The sequence below is a fragment of the Daldinia childiae genome, assembly GCF_008694065.1.
Source record: "Daldinia childiae strain JS-1345 chromosome Unknown Scaffold2, whole genome shotgun sequence".
NCBI classification, from domain to species: Eukaryota; Fungi; Ascomycota; class Sordariomycetes; order Xylariales; family Hypoxylaceae; genus Daldinia; species Daldinia childiae.
Window position 1 is genome coordinate 479,128 of NW_022984643.1, and position 23,104 is coordinate 502,231.

Below are 23,104 nucleotides of genomic sequence, written 5' to 3' on the forward strand. Positions count from 1 at the left end.
ATACATACGAAGAGAGTTATAAGTCTAAATGCGCAACATCTTGGCTAGGTATTTGGAATTTTATAGATTGTACATCAATTTGAATCATTAATCAGTTTACAACTTACTCTAGCAACTACGTGAGGATGCGAAGTTGATCATTGGTGCTTAAATATCTTGTAATTTTCTCTACCCTATATGAACTAACCTTCCATAATGCTTCCCATATCGCCTCCTATGTTCATAATTACTCTCTCTGTGCTATCCTTCACATCGACCATACGTACGTTAGAGTTAATCTTGTGAGAAGACACCACCTCCAATCTCCACAGCACCAACGCTCCATATCTCCTTTTCGTCTTCTACTTCGTCGTTGCTCAACCCTAATCCTCCTTGGCCACCCTCTGCCTCTCTCCTTTCTCGAGCCTGGCTACCGAGCCTGACAGCCACCCTCTTGAAATAATCTTGCATGCTCCGCTTGGTGTTTGCCGGTAGATCTGCGCCGGTGCCGCTAATGTACTTTTCAAAGACCTTGCCTTCTTCATCCACGACGCTAAATAGTTCAATAAATGCCGCCTCGGCTGCTAGCTTAACAGGTATCACCGGATCCCGCACTGACGCGAACACAGGTGGCGCTAGTAGTGGGAGATGAGGGCGGACTATATCCAAGTTGGCTCGCGAAACGGTGCGTACTATTACCAACGCAAGACGACGGGAGTCGGACGGGTTTCCAGGGCCGATTATGGTGGCTAGTGTCGAGAAGATCGGTTTTGTCGATTCGAAAGACTTTGGAGAGTCTGTTAGTAAATATTTGCCCGTTGCTAGAATGCTATTATCTGCTATGAATAGCTATATATTACAAGTTAGCGAGACTCGGATCTAGAGCAAGACTTCGTCGGTGGGGTTAACTCACGTTCTTGTTTGACATCCCTTGGCAGAGCAGATCGGGCAGGTCCTCTGCTACTGGACTCTCTAATAACGCCTGCGGCGACTCTACGAATACTGCATTTAGCGCGAGAACCGACGCGCTGGTAAAGTGGCCTGTAGTCACACGGTTCTTCAACAAACCGTGCGCGATCTCGGGAGGCACATTCTTAATGAGCGCGCCGAGTAGCTTAGCATTGGTCACTATCATCGCCGAGTCAGTCGTGTCTGTGTCCATATCGATCAATCCTAGCACCGCCGTCCGCGAGCTCTCGCCCATATTAGAACCTGCTTTGCTAATAACTTCATATAGAGCCTTTAGCATAGCAGTCCTGACGCCTGGATCCGACGTCTTAGAACCAGTGACGAGCTCCGCAATCAATGGATCCACCCGCGGTGTAAACTTGATCAGAGTGCCCAACGCCTTGGCAGCCCGCGACCGTAGCAATTCGCTGCCGGTATCCGCGAGCGCTCTTGCGAACGTCCGCTGGAGCTGGGGCAGGAAAGGTTTGAGCGCCGTCGGCATCTTCTCGAGTAGGTTGTTGAGTGTTAAAAGAATGGCCGCTTTAACATCGGTAGATCGTTCTGATACTACACGGATGAGAGGGCCCGTTATCTGCGTGACAAACGGCTTAAGAGAAGCTTCGCTTGTCCTATCGACAATATCAGATATAGCGAGCGCGGCACTAGTTCTCTGTTCTGCAGTCCCGTTCATAAGACCTTGGAGGAAGATAGGTAGGATAGCGTTGATACCCTTTGGAAGCTCGAAGCCTGGTAGGTTGGAGCCGGCGACACCAACTTGCAATAATGTTTGCCTTGTAGATATCACAAGGGCCTCCATATCTTCCTTCTTTAGCTTCTTGGTGAACTCGCTGAGCGCTGCCCACGCTGCCTTGACGACCTCTACATCAGGGTCGCCGAACGAGATCAAGAGGGCACGAATGATATCTTGGTTATACCGTGAGTAGTCTACGCTAGAGCTAGTGAAGAATGTGGCAAGTCGTGATGCTGTTACAGCACGTTTGTGGTGATCATCATTCTTAACCAGCTGCAGTAAGACGTTCATGACCGTATTGAGCCCGTCGTGGTCGTCTATCGACTGTATAACCGTGTCGAACGAATCCTCGAGGTTGGTACGGAGCTCATCGTCCTTGGCATTCACAATATTGTCCATGAGAGAATTGATAATGCTCGGTAGGCGCCGGTTCATAGCAGGGCCCGCCACCCGAGACAGAGACGCGAGAGCCTTAGCATTGAAAGTGGAGATAGGGGGGGTGAGTAGTGTCGGGATGAGGTTCGGCAAGATGATGTTAGACCTAGTAGTCTCGGTGAGGAGGGTTAGGAGAGCAGACAGAGCATTGTCTGCCTCGTCCTCAGAGCGCAGCAGGCTGAGGAGGTGTGGAAGCACTTGGTCGACGGCTCGTTTGCCGATGATCTGCTGCAGCGAGTCGAACGCCTCAGCAGCGGCTTCTCTAACGTCCTCGTCAGAGTCTATTAGAGCCGTTCGCACGACGGATATTAATGTCTTCTCATGGTCCTCGAGGGCCTCGTCTGAAGCGGATGCGATAAGTTCCTTGAGTGCGAGGCAGATTCCTTGCCTGGCGTTCGTATCTATCGAAGTTTGGAGGCCTTCTTCGAGCGTTGGGAGCAGGCTTGATAGGACGCCGTCGCCAGCCTTCCGGATCAATTCTCCCAAGGCATTGCTGGCGATCACCTTGTGTTCCATGTTAGAACTGCCAAGGCGGCGAATGATTAGTTGCGTGAGAGTCGGCGTAAGTTCCTTCAGAGTTCTCGGCGTAGCGACTAAAGCCTTCCACACGCTTACAGCAGCGGCTCGGACGGCACTGGAAGTATCGCAGCGACATATATACAAAGCAGAGAGGATCTTGTTGCGCTTCTCTTCTCCAAGTACCTCGCGTAGAGATGCGCCTGCCTCCTTTGCGCTCTCTTCCTCATCTTCCGCGTCGGCCTTTCCGCTAATACCAGTCAGGTTAAATAGCAGGTCACCGACTAGCTCGACGGAGCTCAGCCGGATTCTGTAGCTGTCATCTGCTAGACCACGCTCTAACTCGGGTAGTAGAAGATCGACAGCTCTTGCGGCAAAGTTCTTGACCAACAGCCGACCGGCTCGGAGGGCGGTCTCGCGGATCGATTCGATATCGTCAGCAAGGCCAGCAAGAATAGGAGGAATGATCTTGCTGAGGTAGTTGGCAAAGCTGTTTCCGAAACAGACTGGCAAGAAGATGAATAGAGACATAAAACCTTCTCTGACGGCAGGTTTGGAGGACTCCACGTTCTGCAATATCGTAGGAAGCGTTTCCTCCAATCTCGTAGTGCCAAGCCCCGCCAAGACTTCGCTGAGAGCTTGAGCGGAACCGAGACGGTCTCCGGCGCCCGTATCCGACTTGAGGGTCTGCATGAGTCCGGGAATTAGATCCGGTAGGGCATCCTCGCCGAGCTTCTCTACCAGCGAGCCCAGCGCACGGGATGCGGTCGCCCGCGTCGTCGGAACCGGATCGACGGCTGCCACTTTCAACCCGGACACGAGGACCGGCAAATGTGCAATTAAATCCTTCCTCTCGGTCAGATGAGCTAAGCTTCCGATGACTTGGGAAGCCTTGCGTTTTGTATTGGACCTGTCTCCCAAACCTCGCTGGAGAATTCTGGTAACGAGAGCCAGCGAAGGCGCGTCGAGGTAGTGGACGAATTGTACCTTGATGAGCGCGTCCAGAGCGTCATCGGTATATTTGGTAGGATCGCTCAGAGCCTTAAGCAGAATGTCGACTAAGCTCTTCACTTCGGGATTCTCGATGACCTCGCCGAAACGCTTCAAGCTCTTGTTGGCCGCTGTTCGCACTTCTTTATGACTGTCGTTTAGCACACCTGTGAGCGGCGGTATGATATCGGGAAGGCTCTGTGCAAGTTGCTGGGGGTCTAGGTACGCCATAGCACCCAAAAGATCACACGCGCCACGTTTACTACGCCATTGATCGTCCTCGAGACCGTTAAGAAGAGTCGGCAGAATCTGCTTAACACCGTACGAGCTTAGCTTCGCGAAGCAAGCCTTAGCTGCTGCTAGACATGCGTCTCTCACATCTGCATTGGTATCGCCGAAGCCAGAGAGAAGCTGGGGTACAATCTGAATGACGTACGGCTCGAACAGACGACCAAGGAGTATCGCAAAGAGTTCGAATGCGAGAAACGCACCCTCGCGCTGCTGAGGTTCCTTACGGTTTTCGGTTGCACTCTTTAGCGTAACGAGGATGCGATAATCTCTCAGCACAGAGATACCTCTCCCCTGAACCAAGCCGGCTAACCCGTATGCGGCACCTCGCTTTTCGGCATATTTCTTGGATGTCAGGAGCGTATCGAGGAGCTGTTCGAAATATTTAGATGATTTGTCGCCGCAGGTCCGTACTAGAGGCGGTAGGCATTCTGCCACTGCGTATTGCACAGCTTCAGACGGCGTGCTCAAGGTAGTAAGTAGCCTCTCCAGAACAACCGGGATCTTTGCGTCTCCGGGCTTCAAGTGCCTAGCAAGAGCGCCGTACATAACGATAATCGCTTCATTGACACGATCTGCCGCCTCCGAACCCTTGTCTGGCGCAGCAAGTGTGCGCTCGAATGTCTTCATAAGCTTATCTAGGAGCGCTCTACCGTGGAGGTCAATAGCCACAAGCGCTGCATCAAGCATCTCACCGCGCACAGTAGCGTTCCGGTCGCCCAAAGGACCACCGTCGATGAGGAAGTTAAAGAAGTCATCGATCTGCGATTTCTGTAGATGGGCGGCAAGTTCTCTGAATGCCGCCGCAAAACCGTGTCGCGCTTCCCAGGGGTCTGATAAATCAGTTTTTTTAGGCATTCCATATTCGTCTAGCTGGGCAACCCGAGGCTTAGCAAATTCGACATATGAAGATCGGAGCTTTGCTAGTATGTCATCGATGGTTGAAGGGTACGCTTTGCACGCCTCGGCGAGGGACCGTGCAGCAGCCCTCCTGAGCTGGGCATCTTTGCTCTCGAGATATGGGAGCAATTTAAAAGGAACATCTTTGGATAGCTTAAAACCGCTCTCTTCCCAAATATCGTGACCAAGGTCGACGTTTTCGGGAATATCATCGTGGCAAGCGATCCAGATTTCCTCCGAGAAATCGAGATCGCTCATATCAACATCGGCACTGATCGACTGCAGAACAGTCTCGCGGACCGAAGCTTGCGGGACAATTGCACCTTTCGCGAGGACGGTCATCTCGTGAATACTAATGTTCGGAGCAACGCAGCGGACCATATCCGTAAAGCAATCCTTTATGATCTTATAGTGCTGGTTATATTGCTGCATCGAGGATACCAGGGTAGATATTAAATCGGCACGTGGGATTGTCTCGTCGGCGCAAACATGAGTATGGAACGCAAGGAATTCAATCGCCAACACCAGCTGTGCGTCCCGCTCGTCGGCACCATTTCCGACGCCGCCCGTTCGTAATATCACAAATACTAAAGATAGCATGTAAATCACGGATATGGCATCAAATGGCCGCTGCTCGCCGGCGAAGCGAAGGCGATACAGGACTCTCGTTACGAGTTCCTCTAAGCCCTCCTCCGTCATATTCTCCGGCAGAGAAGTAATCCCGAGAGCACGTAGAGTTGCGACACCGATGAAAGGCCGAATAGCCCCTAGTCGGGGAGTGACGCGATCAGAACATGCCAAGTAAGCCGTAGGGCCAGCATCACCAGTTATGAGACCCGCACCAGCTTCCAAGGCTGCTAGCAGAGCGCTAATTGAAGGACCGATCCATAGGTTCGGCTCTGTCGGCGGGCTGCTGACGAGGTTCCTGATGATACCGAAACCGCGTATGAGCCGTGATTCCAGATGCTGAATCTTCCGTCGAATTTCAGATTCTTTCTTTAGCTGAGCATTAACCTTAGCCTGCTCGTCGGCAGTAAGCTTCCTCTGCTGTCCCTTTTTCTGAGCCAGTTGACTTCTGAGTTCTTCCTCCCATTTTAGCGTATCGTAGTCCTTAGTGTTCTTATCCGGAAGCGTCTGCTTTTTTGCGAGGACGTCAATAAAGGCTGTACCCTCTGGAGTTCGGAATATTGCCGCTTCGACGGGTCCGATATCTTTAAGCTCCTCCGTCGTTAGATCTGCCCGGATGAGCTCGACGATCTTTGGTGTCATAGTATTCGGTGCTACAAACGCGAGGTCCGCTGCTGCGTTACAAGCAGCCTGCTTGATTGCGCTCGACTATATTCATCAGTCTTATATTATAATGCTCAGCTGCAGACTTGCTCACCTTCTGGTCAAAACTTGTCTTTTCTATTACCTGCCGTAGTAATTCCTCCTCGTATTTCTGGGCTAGGCTTCCAGGGTCGAGGCCGACTCTCAGACAAAGATCTATCCAGCTTGCTCTGGGGACCAAATCGTTCCGGGCGATAACGAGTAATGAGCACATCTGCTTGGCCAATCCTTCTTGAGATTTCTGGGCACCCAAGTGTTTGAATTCGTCATCACTTAGACAGATTGACCTAAGGATTAGATGCAAATGAGCATTTTCAAATTTGGCGCTTGCTGCTATACTGTCCTTATCCTCCATGTGAGATGATTCGATCCACCGCCATAACCCGTCGATAGCAATTTCCGCAAAGAAGTATGGGTCTCGGACGTAAAGCCTCGAAACAGTTTCGTTGGCCTCCTTGCGAACCTGGGGAGGTACGGTGATTGAGGATACAAGATAAATGAGGGCTTGAAACCAGACTACTTGTACATTTTTAGGGGCTTTTGGTACATCGTTATAGATAGCTGCGAGCGCTCGCAGAAACCATCTCGCATCGTCTTCCGTAGATAGTCGACCATATACTCGGTGGTTGAGAAGAAATGAAGGTTTGGGATCGGCCACAAGACATTCCTTTGAAACAGCTGGCTTCTTGAGGGTAGGTTTAACAGTAACACCATCGGTCTTAGGCAAGACTTGCAGGGACAGAGCCGAAGAAACGTATGCGCCTACGATCAAGCCGCTCTGGGCCGCCGCTGCCGGATTCTTGGTGATTTCAGCCCACGTATCTGCGAGCGGCCCTGAAATAGCCTCGATCAACTTGGCTGCATTTTCCGAGACAGACTGAGATTCTTGGGTAAAAGGCACGAAGACTTCTCCAGCTTGAAGTAGCCATAATCTACGTGAAGGTATCTTTCTGTCGCTGAGACCTTTGACAAATGCATCAACGACAGGCTTCGGTAAATCGGTACCATCATTCAATAGATAAGAGACGGCTCTACCAATGACAGATATTTCTGCCCCCAGAACCCCTTCATTTCCTTCTTTGGTTGCGATAGGAGGAAGACCAGTAGCTATCTTGGTTGCGATCGAGTTAGATAATGGCACATGATCTAGCATCTGTGAATGAAGAATACGATGGTCCGCAGAAGCCAGTTTTCCAGATTTAAGGGGATTCAAAATCTCCTCGGCAACTTGATCTGTAAGTTTTTCATCATGACTGCGAGCCACAACCTCTCTAAAGGCGGCTAAAACGCCGTCGCGAATTGTTGGATTACTAGATTTGGCATTTGATAGTAGGGGTTTCAGAAGACGTCCGTTCAAAGCCTGCGAAAGATCCAAGTCTTTGGGGAGAGCCCGAATCAACGATGCTAATAAATCCAAAACCACTTCTGGGGCACGTAGGAGACCTTTTTCGATAGGGGGGATAATGTCCTTATCCAAATCGTCTAGGGTAACAAAATCGGAAAAGAAATCACCCAGGCCAGTCGCAATATGAGCAGGGACGGGTGTGCGAGACCCTACAAGCTCTCTAGTGAAAAAAGTAAAATATTCCGGCTTTGTAGTAGTCAATATATTCTTGGCTTCAGCATGTCGATAACTCACTCCTGCGATTACGCCAAGTATGACAGCATTCCTCGCGGTCGGTTGAGCTCCTTTAGTCGTAAGGGCCTTCACAGCGTCCTGGATCACTTTCTCCCGAAACTCGCCGCACCAGAACGCTGCGCGCAAACCACGACGAGTAACCACTAAAGCCGACTGCGCGACGTTCGGCCTAGTTGTCGACTGAAGGCATTTTTCAAGGGCGGCAGCGTCGGCATAAATAATTTCCAATCCGAATTTGTCCCATAAAGGCTTGCCAGCCAGTTCTTGTAAGAGAATGGAACACCACTCGACCAAGACAAAAGCACTCTTGGCGGCTATTCCGGGCTTCTGAGATTCCTGTCGCAGAGAAGTAATAAACGGCGTCAACACTTTAGCATCACTAGTTGTCGCGAAGACGGAAGTAAGGCAAGACTCGACAGCTCTCCTAGAAGGTCTATCATCGTATAAACGGTGGGTATCAAAAAGTAATTGGAGTAGCGTAGGTATTGAGGACTGATCGATAGCTATATACAAGTACAGACATCAGCATATAACAATATTATAAAACCAAAACGACTTGAAGAGTTCAAGAAAAAAAAAAGAAAAATAAGAAAAATCAAGGTGCCTTACTCTTGTCCCTTAACTTCTCGTCAATAGTTTTTAATTGAGTTATACGGATCTTGGTAGAAGAGGAAAAGAGAGCAGGCTTGGTTGAAAGAAAGTCGATGCCAGCTTTAGAGGCACCATTCGCAGCCGCTTCAGTCATTTTGACGGACCGATGGAAGATCTATTGACATGATAGGGAAGTTGAGAAAAGGCCCCTTAGCAGTGTCCCCCCCTTATTGCACAGGGTTAAAAATGGGAGTAAGCTAGGAAATTATGCAGAGGACCGATTTATCATGACATTAACCTTCGTCGGGTTCATATTTGACGATGTGCCCATGTGGGTTGAAAATATCGGTGGGGTTATATTTCTAGCTTATCTTATCAAAATAGGTATCTTTGGTGAATTATACATTATAGGTGCTAACCTTGTATCTTCCTGTGGACTTTGCAACGGCGAATGACTCAACTTTACTATGTATACCTGGTACCTATAACCGACATACACTAGCAACACCTAAGTTACCTAATACCTAGGTACCTACCCGCCTAGCCGCTAAAGCCAATCCTTCCCCACAACGCCCGTCACTACCCACTCGGCCACTATGATGACCATTACACCTGAATATTGGAGCTCGTTTACCAGTAACAACATTTTTTTATCTTTCGAATTTTGGTGTTTTCGCGCGGGTGAGATTAGGCCTTTTCTTCTTCTTCTCCTTCCTCCCATTCCCTACGTAGCAGCAGAATATGGCCCCAAAAAAGAAGAAGACAAAACCAGTAGCCAATCCTGCTCGAGGCTTTGCTACAACGTCGATCGCCTCGAAACCGAAACCGCGAGCTGAAATAGGTACCAAAGAACCGGCGCAAACCGCTATTGAGGGAGGGAAGCTCGATGCCCCTCCAACATCGTCATCTCGCGATCCCAATGCCCCACCATCGAATCCTAACTTCGACAATACACCCCAAACTTCTCAACAAAAAGAAGTTTTAAGCCCAGAAGAATTCGAGAGACAGCTAGAGGAGTCCGAGCTGCAGCTTCTAGTCGAGAAATACGCACAGAAAGTAAAGAGGGATGCTCAACGCCAAAAGTCTAGGCTCGAGACTGATCGTCGATTACTTCGTGGACAAGCCGAGCCATTAAATACTAGGAAATGGCTACCTCAAGAGCTTATGGACCATATATTGGATTTGATCCAGGCTGAAAACCGGTTCGGCGCATCCTCACTGGCACCAGAAAGTACAAATAGTAATGGCAAGTTACCTTCGGAGGAAGATTTGGTGATTAGGTTGTGGACCCTGCAGCAGACCCTGACGGGCGCCAGCTTTTCCGAGGACAAGGTTAAGGCCGTATTACAACATGTGCTTGATATTGCTGCCGCTATCGGTAGCACGAGTAAGGATAACATTTGGGGTTTGGAGGAAGCTCTGGACTGGCTCGCCCGCGAATGCACGAGAGACGAGCTTCATGATTACGATTATAGAGGTAGGCCCGCAAAATCTCAAGCAGATACACCAGCGGACAGTCCTTTACCGTCTGGTGCGAATACGCCTCGTCTTTTAGATATCAATAACGGGCAGAAACTCGCTAGTTCCAAGAATGGATCACCAGCTCTAAAACCAGCCGCTTCAAAGAGAGTTGCTATCGTCTGCCATGAAGATATTGAGCCTGATGATCTCATCCCTGCTTACCTTGAAACTAAGGCCAAGTTATTCCAACTCCAGCGACCAAAGCAGGATAATAAAAAGGGGAAATCGGCCAAAACTCATAGCTCAAATAACACAAAACATTCCACCACGGAACTATCAGGCGACGATTTAGAAGAAGCCAAATTACTAGCTAAGATCGAAAAAATTGAACAAGATGTACTTTTCGATAAGATTCTTGCTGAGTACAAATGGCGTACGGATCGTATAGAGCTGGAGAAGGAATTCGCAGCCAAGAAGAAGGCAGAAGCGGAAGCTGAAGATGAGGCGAAGGAAAACCCTGACATATCCCTTGGGGTAGAGTCGGACGATGAGGTTACTAAGGAAGCTCAACGGATCGCAGCGGAGATCTTACAGCAGGATGACGACGATGACGATCAAGCACTATCTGACCTTTTTGCGAACCTCCCCGTTCAAGAAACCGATACTGTAACGGGCAAGACGACCACCGTGATCAATGGAACAGATGGTGTCAAAATTACAATTCGAGATTTTGGTAAGTGGACGGGCGTTAGCCCGATGCGTGCTTTAGAGGAGGCTTGCAGATCAAGGTATTTTAAGATGCCTCTGCCACTTAATGTCCGCTAAATTTTCCATTTAGGGACTCCTCTGCCAAGATCATATATAAACTTGTATCTGAGAACCCATATTCCCATCGCCATCTAGTTTCTATCCAATGGTCTAAACCGCAGGAGCTGATACCAGTTCCTGAAATTCCGTCTGTTGAGAGTGCTATTTCTCCTCAACAATTCGTTTTCCAGATGGCCTCTATAGCGACCCCTGACTCTAAGCAGTCCGAAGCATATATTGCTACTTTAGCACTCTTCGTGGTTTTTGGTTCCACTAAGGAAGAGAAGGTTTTCATGAGACTACCTGCAGCATGGAGGGAATTATGGTCGGAGCTTGCAGAGGAGAAGAAGAACCAGACCGATGCTGCAGACCGAGTAGCAATTAGGGAACTTCGCGCATTAGTTCGCGAAAAGCATGATCAAGAACTCGAAGATGGCGTACTTCTCCAAGGCGCTTTCAGGGGGCGTGGTTCACAACGCAGTACCAACGAAGTAGGCGACGAATTTAACGCAGAGAGAGGAGCCGCGAATACAATCGAGTCGGAATACTATCAGAGGATATGGGCTGATAAGTCCAGTACGCCGAGATTCCAATCTATGCTGGTTAGTTAGGTATCTATTGGATCGCTTGGGGCGTAGCGTCTGACATATTTAGCAATTCCGAATGCAACTCCCGATGTGGCATTTCAGAGACCAGGTCCTTAGCACTGTCGAGCGCGAGCAGGTCGTTATCATCTGCGGAGAAACAGGATGGTATGTATACATTCCAAAGTATGAACATCTTAGCTAACCAGTCTAATTCACCCAGCGGTAAGAGCACGCAGGTACCATCGTTCCTTTTAGAGCATCAGTTATCTCAAGGCCGACCGTGCAAGATTTATTGCACAGAGCCTCGACGTATATCTGCCATCTCGCTCGCCCGTCGTGTCAGCGAAGAGCTTGGCGAAGGAAGGAGTGATCTCGGTACCTCAAGATCTCTCGTGGGCTATTCTATTCGTCTGGAAGCGAATACATCAAAGGAGACCCGGCTCGTTTATGCCACAACCGGTATAGTAATGAGGATGCTCGAGGGGTCCAATGAACTACGCGAAATCACTCATCTCGTCCTTGACGAAGTCCACGAGCGCTCGATCGATTCTGATTTCTTACTAATTGTACTGAAGAAGCTACTGATTCGAAGAAAAGACCTAAAGGTAGTCCTCATGTCTGCCACTGTCGATGCGGAGAGGTTCTCAAACTACTTAGGACGCGCACCCGTTCTGAATGTGCCCGGTCGTACGTTCCCGGTACAAGTTAAATATCTAGAGGACGCTCTCGAGGCTACTGGTTACGTACCTGACCAGCTTAGCCACGAGAAGATGACAGACTTGGACGACGACACAGCAGAGATTGACGCTGCTGATTCTAACACTACTACAGCCGCTGCTAAAGAGTTGCGACAATACTCGGCCAGAACTCGAAACACGCTATCCCAACTCGACGAATACCAAATTGATTTTGACCTCATCGTGCAACTGATTGGGCGAATAGCTGTTGATCCGACTTACATAAATTATAGCAAGGCAATTCTAGTATTTCTTCCCGGAATTGCCGAGATTAGGACTTTAAATGACTCCTTACTGGGTGAGCCTTTCTTCCAAAGGGGCTGGGAGATATTCCCCTTGCACTCCACCATCGCTACCGAAGACCAGGAGCGAGCATTCCTCATCCCCCCAGATGGAGTGAGGAAAATCGTGTTGGCCACCAACATCGCAGAAACGGGAATCACCATTCCGGATGTAACTTGTGTTATTGATACCGGAAAACATCGCGAGATGAGATTTGACGAGCGGAGACAGTTGTCGCGTCTCATCGATACGTTCATCTCGAGGGCGAATGCTAAACAGCGACGAGGACGAGCAGGACGTGTTCAAGAGGGTCTCTGCTTCCATCTTTTTACAAAATACCGACATGATCACTTAATGAGCGATCAGCAGACGCCAGAGATGCTACGGCTCTCGTTACAGGATCTAGCTATACGTGTCAAAATCTGCAAGATCGGTGGCATCGAGGAGACTCTGGGCGAAGCGCTCGATGCGCCATCCGCTAAGAATATCCGTAGAGCTATTGATGCTCTTATCGACGTACGAGCTCTTACAAATACTGAAGAATTAACTCCATTAGGACATCAACTAGCAAGACTACCTCTCGACGTATTCCTTGGCAAGCTTATCCTTCAGGGTACGATTTTCAAGTGTCTCGATATGGCTATCACCGTAGCCGCCATTTTATCATCTAAATCACCGTTTACTGCACCTTTTGGTCAACGAAGCCAAGCCGACCAGGCGCGAAAGGCGTTCAAGAGGGGTGATTCTGACCTACTTACTGTATATAACGCTTACCAAGGCTGGAAAAAGGTGTGCCAGGCATCTAACAACGACTTCCAATATTGCAAGAAGAATTTCCTATCTCCACAAACGCTTTCCAACATTGAGGATCTGAAGGGTCAGCTACTTGTTGCACTCGCAGACTCGGGTTTCTTACAACTTACCGACGATGAGCGACGCACGCTAAACCGTCTCCGATACTCTAACCGACGACGTCAATTCTACGACCTTCCCCAGCGTGTTAATATACACAGCGACAACGACGTTATCACAACTTCTGTAATTGCGTGGAGCTTTTATCCAAAGCTCTTGGTGCGCGAGGGTAAGGGATTTCGCAACGTCGGAAACAACCAGAGTATCAGCATCCACCCGTCGAGCGTCAACAAGGGGCGCATGGAGCTTCGGTGGTTATCCTACTATCATATTATGCAGTCAAAACAGTAAGTTTCATGTTATATATGCACGTGTGGATTATTGTGAATATTTTGAGACTAATAAGACAGGTTCCTTAATGCTCATGAAACCACAGCCGTCGAGAATTTCGCCATCGCCTTGCTATGCGGCGACGTGCGTATTGATGTAAGCATCCCGTCTTTCTTCCTCTCAGTCTAGGCTATATCCCCATAATTACCCATTTTCTTCAACCATTAGGGACCACATACAATCTCCTTGTGCAGAGAAACTAACCAAGGAGAAAAAAAGATGTACGCAGGTGTCATCGTTCTCGACGGCAACCGCGCGCGCTTTAGCGTATCGGACTGGAAGACGATGCTCGCGATCAAAGCGTTGCGAACGCGACTCCGCGACGTTCTCACGCGCTCGTTCCGCATGCCCGGAAAACTGCTCACGGCCCAACAGGAGAAGTGGCTCGACGCGTGGCAGCGCGTCTTCAGCCAGGACTTCAGCAGTAAGGCCTAGGAGGCCGCTTCGAGGCCTTGTCCAAAGGCAATAGAGATCTTGCGATTCAGAAAGCAAAAGTCGGCGTTGGCGGGGTAAACGTCACGGTTATGGTGGTCCGCCGATGTGGACTGGGGAGATGGATGATTATACAAACAATACCTTGGCTGGTTGCTTGTATACATTAGGTACGTATGTGGATATCATATGCACCGTGTTGTGAGGTGGATGAGTAGGTAGTTAGAAGACCAACCAAAGTCTAAAGGTATTGCACGTCTGCGTTTAGAGTTATCTTCCCTTTGCTCTCATAGATCCGGTCCGTCTGCGGAGGCGAGGATATTATAGTGGAAGGGAGAGTAGATACAACAATAGCAGCTCGAATACAAGTTTACTTCGTGAAGATTTCTAACCCAGCGTCTACTTGCATATTAAGCCTATACCCTTCCAATACGAATAGACACAATAATACTTCATCTCACTTATCAGCACCATATAAAACGCAGCGCGCAGGAAATACCTCGACCTAAACATCGATTTCATTATCTTCAAATAAACTGAAAATACAATTCAGCCAAATGATTAACGTAATACGTTGACTATGAGCCCATCCGCCCATCCATGCAACTAAGCTAGATGAACAGGTTTTAAATGCCATATGAGAGCGTATGAAGAAACATGCAAAATAAAAAGCCCTTGTTGGAAATGACAATGTGATGAATACTGGAGAACACCTCGTACGAACCATCCCCTTTCATCTCCCTTGCCGATGAGTTCGACCGAAAACCGAACCTGACCGAAACCGAAAACCGATGATGCCATGAATGTCATGCCTGTTCATTTGCCTTTCGTACCCCATTTTCTTATTTTTCATCTTCTTACTGTCTTCTCCACTTCTCTCGCGCGTAGAATAATTAGATAATCTTAATGCCGGGGGTATCAAAGGAAGGAATATCAACTCGAACAACGGTTATTGCTCGACTTCCGCGCCAAAAACATGCTCCGTAATTACCTCGCCTCCTTTTAGCTGAATGCATGCATCATGAAATGCTCATATGCACCGTCTACCATTTATTTAGGCCTTTCCTGTCCCATTGACTTGGCCGGCTCCAGCTTGGCCATCCTTGTTAGCACCAGTGCCTCCCTTTCCCGAGTTGAGAAATATAGCCTTGAAATCAGCATTGCTCTTGGGCTTCACGGCAGCCCCGGTGCCATTCGTATCTGCGGCTTGATGGTCCGCCTTGTTGTCATCTTTCTTCGCTGCGACAAAGCCCAGTCCTCGCTTCGCTCCACCTCGTCCGAGAGCCGGTCTGCGAACATTCTGAGGAGGGAGTATAAAGCCAGCCTCCTTCGAACCTCCTTTATGATTAGAGTTTTTCCCTTTGCCAGTAACGATTTTACTCTCCTTTATTTCGCTCTTCTGCTCGAAAAGTTCCTCCGTAGTGCCCGTGTGGAGCCGACGTCCAGGTGCGATTTCGAATCCTTCTAGAGCTAATGCAGCTCGTCCAGTTGTTGCCACATCTGCAAACTCAACTATAGCACCCTGATGGTCAGGTCGTAGAACCAGCTTCACGATATTGCCGTATTTCTCGACGGCAGCTCGGACTCGCGCATCATTAACGGTGTCTGGTATGTTCATGATGGCCATTGTGCGTTCCTTGATCTCCCTTCGCGTCGGATTGTGACCTTCGCTGCCGGGTTCGCCAAATCCGTCCGTCATCTTTACGTCCCCATCTCCGCTAGGAGCGGGCGATGCTGAGGGCCGGTCTCCTTTACTCGTGGCAAATGGTTTGAAGTTTGTCTCTCTGCTAAATTCGACCGAGAGGACTTGCGACTTGAATTTAGTCTTGTCAAGCTCGAGAGCATTCTCGGCTGCATCCTTCGTCTCGAAAGCAACGTATGCGGTACCGAGATTTTTACCGCCGAGATTTCTCATAATGCGCGCATATGTTACCTTGCCGTATTTGCCACACATTTCTTGAAGATCGATATCGTTCGCAGAAGAGTCTACATTCCTAAGCCGAATCTCTCGGCCTTCTGCGACGGCACCTTCGCGATCCTTCTTCCGACCAGGATCTGAGTATTTAGACTGCAACTTAAATTTACCTTCTACCAGCTTTCCGTCAAGTAGCGTCGCCTTGCGAGCAGATTCCAGATCTTTGAAAGAAACGTAACAGAATCGGCGATGGGTATTGTACTTGAGAGAAGGGAAACGCACGCTGAAGACTTCGCCGCAGTCTTGAAAGAGACGGCGGATGTACCCTTCATCAGCAGTAGGAGGGTAGTTGGATACGAAGAGAGTTAAGCCGGTACCGGGTTTAACGCTGATCTGATGTTGGTTGAAGAATTTCTGGTCTCTCAAGAGAGCAGACTGCACATCCTCTGTTGATCTAAATTCGATCAAAGCGGAGCTGGACTCGCCGTCCTTCTCCGTGTAAACGTCAAGATTGTTAATGTGCCCGTATTCCCTAAAGTATTTACGAATCGCCGTCTGCGTCACATCGACAGGTAGGTTCGTAACCATAACCGAGGTATTTTCTCGGTCACGTTTCAGCATCTGGTCGTTAGCCGTGCTATCTCCATCAAACTCTACGCTTTTCACTCGCTTGTTTAGACCCTGAGACACGTCACCTGGTGTAGGCTCTCGTTTCCTTTTAGAGCCAGACGGTGATTCCGGCGCTGCAGCATCCTCTACGGTCGAGTTGAGGGCTGCTTGTTCCTGCTGCTGGGCTTGTTGCAGATGAGATGCGTAAGCAGCTTCGGCTTTCTCTCGTTCGCGGCGCTTGGCAACCTCCTGCCGAGTTTGATAAACTGTGTCGAGAGCGCGATGGAGAGTATCGGACCGCTCGTAATCGTTGCAGTGCTGGAGATATACCTCCATGATCCGTTCGGGCCAATCCAGCTTTGGTCGCGCCATAGCACGTTGCAAGACGTTGGTAGCGAGACCGGGAACTCGTATAATCTTGGTGCCACCAACCGGCGTAGCTGGAGTAGGGCTTCGAGGCTTCGGCTTGGAGGAATACACCATCATTTCCCAGAGGTAGTAGTTGAGCCAGAAGTCATAGCTATCCGCTAGCAGAGACTGACTTGTCATACGATCCCAGTGGCTGCGCGCATCGTCAATTTCACCCTTTACCTCGGTGAGATACTGAATGAGAATACGCTGTAGCCTGTAGTTGGGGTCTCCCTGATACGCATCTTTGTACAAACGCTTACCCCATAGGTCAACATCCTCTAAAGCAGCCAGCAGTCCAACCTCTGCAACGTCGGCGGCATCCTCGGGGGCATTTGGGTCCATGGCGGTCCGCTTCAGAAAGCCACACCAGGCAGTGTACATATCCAGAACGCTTGTCATGCCGTTCTTGTCGAGTTCCTTCGTGCTCGTGGCGGCATGCTTGATCGACTCGACATTGTGAAAAGACAGACCTGCTTCCTCGGCAGTCAAGATGTATCGAGACCAAAGGGGGCCAGACCACGGACAGTGCGACGTAGCTCGCTGATAGAAATCTAATAAGTTGGGGAGGGGCAACTGGTGTGCCGATGTCCTGGCCTGCTGTTGTAATCCAGAGAGATAAATGGCGGCGTCGCTCCAAACCTCTTCGTCAAAAGTAAATATACCGCTCAACGCTCTCGCAAACAATCCGAAACATAGTGATACGGATAGTGCAACATTCCTTGCCTTTTTTACCTGCAACATCTCCCAACTCAGATACTCTTTCATAACAGTCTTCTGTGCCTCTTGATCACCTGACTTGGCAGCCTTGTTCAGCCTCAGCTCGTAAGGCTCTCTTGCCTCGTACGCGGCCTTTGCTTCTTGCGCGCTGGCGGTCATCTCCTTGAACTCAGATTCGTATGCGGCATTGTTATACGTGCTCAGAAAACTAGAGAACATCTGCGAAGTGTTGTCCCATGTCGAGTGGGGAACCTGAAGTCGGTCGCGAAAGAGGTGCGATATGCGCCTAACACCAACGGGCGTTCGAGTCCTAGCCAACTGCTCAAGCTCTATGGAGACCCAGCGGTTCCAAAACTCATGGCTATCGTTGATGCGGTACTTGATGGCCTCGTAGCCATCGCTCCAAAGACTAAGGGCAGCATCGAAAGAGAAAAGCTCATGACCTAGCTGTCGCTCCTCTTCAGGCCATCCAGCCTCGCTCGTCTGGCAATCGGTAAAGAGTGACCAGAACCATTCGCAGTAAGATAGCCAGATCTTCAAACTTCCCGGTTCGGATGAGACAGCGCTCTTAAAGAGCTCAACAACCTTGACACGCGCCTCAAGATCGGTAGCATGGCGGCTCTCCTCGTCGACATAAGCTAACCAATTATCCTCACCCACTGGCTTCGCCATTTTGACCTTGTATCGCGCAAAGATAGCCCGGCCGGCTTCATGTGTTTCGCGGCAGTAGTTGCAATCTAAGCTCGAATCGGTTTAGGTTACGGACGGGTTTCGTTTATTCAACTTTGCGGTCTAGAGCTATCCCTCTCCGCAAACGGTAAACCTGTCCTCTTCTCGATACGCGACTGGTTCAGTCGAAACTGGGGACTCGAACACACAATGATTGGCCAGGTCTAAGAATCCGATCGGTTAGGAATAATATCGAGGCGAGATATGTAACGTATGTATCGTGCCGTAGTTACGTGTGTGTGTGTGAGATATAATATGTGTTATGTAGGTAGTATGGGTCGTCCGGGTTAGAATTGTACGATGTATGGTCTAGGACGTGGTGCGCGTGCGCAGGTTGCTATGTACGGTATGTACTATAAATTGCCTGGGGAAAAGGATTGCGAGACCAAGAGAAAAAAAAAAGTAATGAAATGATCAACACGCGACGGAGAATTTTTAGTTAGGCAAGTTGATACCGCGGCTGGGTCTCGAATTTGCGATCGGCGAGTCGTTCTCGGTATTGGGGATAAAGAAGAACGGCGGGTTAATTAATTTTTGATGAACCTTTTTTTGGATTCACTGAAACATGGCCGGAAGAAAAAAAAACTAAATGTTGCGGGTTTTCCTATTTCCTCTGACTCTGACTTCTGATTCTTTCTCTTTTTTTCGATATTTCTCAGCCACCCTTCTGTTTCCTAAATAACTTCACCTCGTAAGAATAGACAACGAGAGAAGAGATGTTGATGATGTTGATAAGTCAGATGGGTCCGGGCAACTAATAAAAAATATAAAAAAAGAGATAAGTCTTAGGATTATTACAACCAGTACAACCAGGGGACCCCACTTAAAGATACATGTAGGTACGGAAGGTGCAAGTACCTAAATTTATGCTAGCGGGAGATCACTGTGAGTTTATTATGGATGGATAGGTACGATAGGTGCGATAGGTACCGAGTTAAAGGCCGACCCTAACGTACTGTACCTGAAATGCACGGTACAAAGACCCTTTGAAGTCCTATTACTTCCGTGCAGATCCCCCCGCTAGTCCGCCTTATTCTTTGATTATTTGGTACCTTTCCGTACATACCGTAGGGATCAATGCACATGTATATATATGTTGTATCAAATTCGCATTGTTATTCAAATCGCACTACCAGATAAATCATATGAGTAAAAAGAGAAGCTAAAGTATCAAAATGCGCCGTCTTCGGCGCATTCGGCATTGCATAGGTACCTTAGGTACGTATCTAAGGTATTTATTATCTAAAAGCTTATCTCTCTAGACTACGTATGTACATGTATCTAGTAAAGTCAATACCTATACGGTATATGTACCTAGAGGTAGGTATTATACTGCGTAAAGTGTAAAGAAAACTAAATGAAGTGACACGACAACAAGGCCAAGGAAGGGTCTGGCTGTTGATCTGGCTGTACCCGAGGTTCTAAAGATGGTTCTAGGCCATCCCTAGCACACTTAGCACATTTATCAACCCCTAGTAACCCCCCCGAATTGATGAACGCTGCAGGTGCCAACCGAATCATTTACGGTGATGCAGACGATGCCGTACCCGCAATGTCGTCATTTTGTCTTACAGCGGTCCCCCCCCTTGTAGTTCTTGTGGTTCTTGTGGACCCCCCTTGTGGCTTTTCTTGGCTGCATTGGAAAGGTTACGACGGAGCACCGAGGTCTTACGATTTTTCACCGTATTATTTTAATCCATTCGAAAAATCCATTCGATTGTTAAAAATCCATTTTCAATCTCATTACTCGAAAGTCCGGATCAGCCAACCTCACTCCCCCCCCCGTTTTATTTACATACCACGTGTATTGATCTATCTAAGCCAGATAGATATCTTAAACTACCTAAGGTTTATCTTTTATTTTTATATTAGTTATCGACAACAATAACCTCTCCTTTCCTACGGATCGGTAGACGACACAGCCATAAACTATTAATAACCATTCCTACTATGTACTCTCTACGAGTTTGTTCTATTTTGATTCGGATATCAGTATCCCATATTAATGATGTTATGTCCTATTTCTTATTATTCAATAGTTACTATATTTGACGTGAATCGTTTATATGGGAAATAGAGACGGCATATTCATCAAATTAAATATCCTCGCATGTTAAAACCCACTTCACGTGAGGTTGTAGATCTAACATCTCCTCTTATTAAATTACATGCATATATATGTCTATCGGAAACTCTTATTACGAAAAAGAAACGCAATAACTAACAATACTCCCGTTGATAGTCTGTCTTTACATCTTGCACATGACAATATCGTAAAGTACCTAACGTAAACCCTCAAGCTTAGTATATCAAATATTCTCACGTCATCCGGTTCGGTTCGTATAGGTAATGTTTCGTTGGTTACCTTGTTGACGGTATAATTTCTAATTTCTACGTAATGAATACAGATCCGTCGGTTATTATTACTCTTCCTCCTCATCTACTGTATCATCCCCCGCTAAAATCGAAGCACTCTGTCCATCTCCCCGATGATACAGATAACAATCAGGTTTCTAAGTCCCATCAAGCTATATAGCATTCAGGGGTAGTTACACACATAATAGCTAACACGCAGAATATAAATACTTTCTATTTGATAAGATATAGATCTACCGCCGGATGCTCTCGGTTTTATATATCCTCCTATTGAACCACACCTAGATGGGCCCATATACCGGATCTTGAGGTGGATCGACGTAGCACTTCGGAAGGCTCCCCACGGGGTTTCGACGAGTAGATGCTCTACCGAGAAAATATACTACGTCTCTTATGACAGATTAAATCGTGGAGGCAGTTATATGAGTAACAGCATCGACAAAAGCTTCTACGATTCCGATTGGTAGCCCGGTAAGCCTCAGAAGCTTTCAAGTTAGCAATATACATAAAAAAGAAATTTCCCTACTCTCCAAAAGATCGCCCCGGAGCCTGTTCAAGCTATGTTCCGTATTGCCGAAGTATTATAGACAGATGCTATTATTGCCTCCTATCTTTCAGCTTCAACTCGACGATACCCTAAGACTTGACGAGTAGATATGTTCTCTAATAAGTAGAACTGTAAGCTACTAACAAAGCACGTGCCAAAGTAGTGCCCCTCTAGTGACAAGTCTCGTTCACCTAGGTGAGGAACCCATAGCAACGGGCATACATAGTAGTAACTCTAAAGTTCCCAACAAGTGCCTCAAATTGGGTAGCATGCCGGAAGAGCGTCCGTCTTTCAGCATTATTAGGAAGAGTCCACTTGTCGTTCATATAAGCGTCATAATCAGGCCATCAGATCTGACCTATCAGACTATTATGTCTAGAACTTGAGCAAAATATATTACCGAATAGGGGCTTCCTATTGGGAGAGCTCAGTTTCCAGCCCGCGCTTCTCAGTTCCTTAGACTTTTCGGGCATCAGCACAGACAAATCTCTCGAAGGGTCTTCCAAGCCGGCTTTTTCCACGCCGAGCTCCCCCGGCGTGGATCATTACCACCCAGTGACGCACGAGTGCCATTCCCGACAGAAAGAAGCTGCTGTTGCAGCAATCACACATTGATGAGCACCCCGCCAGAGACTACTACCACGCACACACCGCTTCTAGAACGTGGTGTCCATTAGATAAGATGTCGGTTTTGGCTTTTACCAGGAGAATATGCATCTCCGAGGCATTTAGGAGAAGACTATCTAGACCTATCTACATGCGTTTGCGAACGAGAGCAATGAGGGATATTGAAACTGATAACAGAACAAATAACTGAGCTGCGGTAAATCCGGTTCAAATCGAGGACTATCTCCTTTGTCCTGGCCTGTAACTAATCTCTAGCTTCTAGCTAAGTATCTATACTTCAATTAAAATAAAGACACATTGTTCTAATTTATGTCAAATGGAGATTATAGTAGATTAACTAAGTCGTACATACCTACGCTTCTATGTAGTCGATTACATTTACTCATTAGCCTATAGAAGCTGTTCCAAGTTCGTAACTTGGGCATTAGTACCTGGAGGCTTCCGCAAGTAACGTTCAAACATTTCTAAGCCCTTAAGTAGGAGGGCTTGGTGTTATACATGTCCTATAAGGGTAGAACACTAGAACTCTAGTCATATAGCTTCGAGCGTAGCATGACTAGGTCCAAGCCCATCTAAAAGTCTTTGGCTCATATTGTATATTTTCTGGTTAAACTACCATGCTCATCTACATGAGCCTTGTTATATCCTAAGTCACTTCTACATGGTATTATCTACAATATCTCCCATAGACAGGTCAGTGTGAGCACTCGCTGAAAAATAGCACTTGCTATATAGGTGTGCAATGCGTCGTTGGAACCTCAAGTGTATCAAGAATATATAATGATAAGTCGACGCTAAGTAACATCCGTGGCCTTAAATATCGAAACGATCAATAGTGTAAAGTGGGAAAGGAGCTAACACTATGATAAGAATACTGACTAAGGCCAATCCTCTGGTTCTGAGTTCTCTAGTCCAAGGAAACCGGTGAAGAGGACGGTTCAACTCAGATTTCTTCCAGGCGCGGCCGACTTAGGACCTATGTTCAGAGCACGAAGGGTGATGGCAAGCCACATTTGATTCCCAAACCTCTTCAGGTTTCCATTTGCGTATCCGAGGCAATATCATACTCTCTCCCCTACGCGAAGTCGAATTGAACTGCATTACACCTCTCGGACTTAAAACTCCTATGCTTGAATACTGGGGGTCATCACAACTATGAGTACCTGCCTGTTATAACTATGATCGACTATAGAGGGTGTATCAGCTATATATGAGACTACAACGAAACTGGGTCTGATGACCAACAAGAATATCGAAAT

General features: G+C 47.9%; 3 protein-coding genes across 3 annotated transcripts; 1 reads left to right on the forward strand and 2 right to left on the reverse strand.

Moving 5' to 3' along the window:
• Positions 1–273: 273 nt before the first annotated feature.
• Positions 274–8,520, reverse strand: GL218_01058 (Translational activator GCN1; the record flags this gene model as incomplete). Its single annotated transcript, XM_033577506.1, has 4 exons — positions 274–828; positions 893–6,142; positions 6,192–8,278; positions 8,385–8,520. 4 exons carry the CDS (start codon positions 8,518–8,520, stop codon positions 274–276), a joined length of 8,028 nt encoding a protein of 2,675 aa, XP_033438193.1.
• Positions 8,521–9,107: 587 nt separating this feature from the next.
• GL218_01059 (putative helicase C15C4.05) lies at positions 9,108–13,917 on the forward strand (the record flags this gene model as incomplete). Its single annotated transcript, XM_033577507.1, has 6 exons — positions 9,108–10,615; positions 10,666–11,236; positions 11,289–11,386; positions 11,442–13,439; positions 13,503–13,578; positions 13,651–13,917. The coding sequence occupies 6 exons, from the start codon at positions 9,108–9,110 to the stop codon at positions 13,915–13,917; spliced, it is 4,518 nt and encodes a 1,505-aa protein (XP_033438194.1).
• Positions 13,918–14,968: 1,051 nt separating this feature from the next.
• On the reverse strand, positions 14,969–18,238 carry GL218_01060 (uncharacterized protein; the record flags this gene model as incomplete). Its single annotated transcript, XM_033577508.1, has 1 exon — positions 14,969–18,238. One exon carries the CDS (start codon positions 18,236–18,238, stop codon positions 14,969–14,971), a length of 3,270 nt encoding a protein of 1,089 aa, XP_033438935.1.
• Between the last annotated feature and the right edge of the window lie 4,866 nt (positions 18,239–23,104).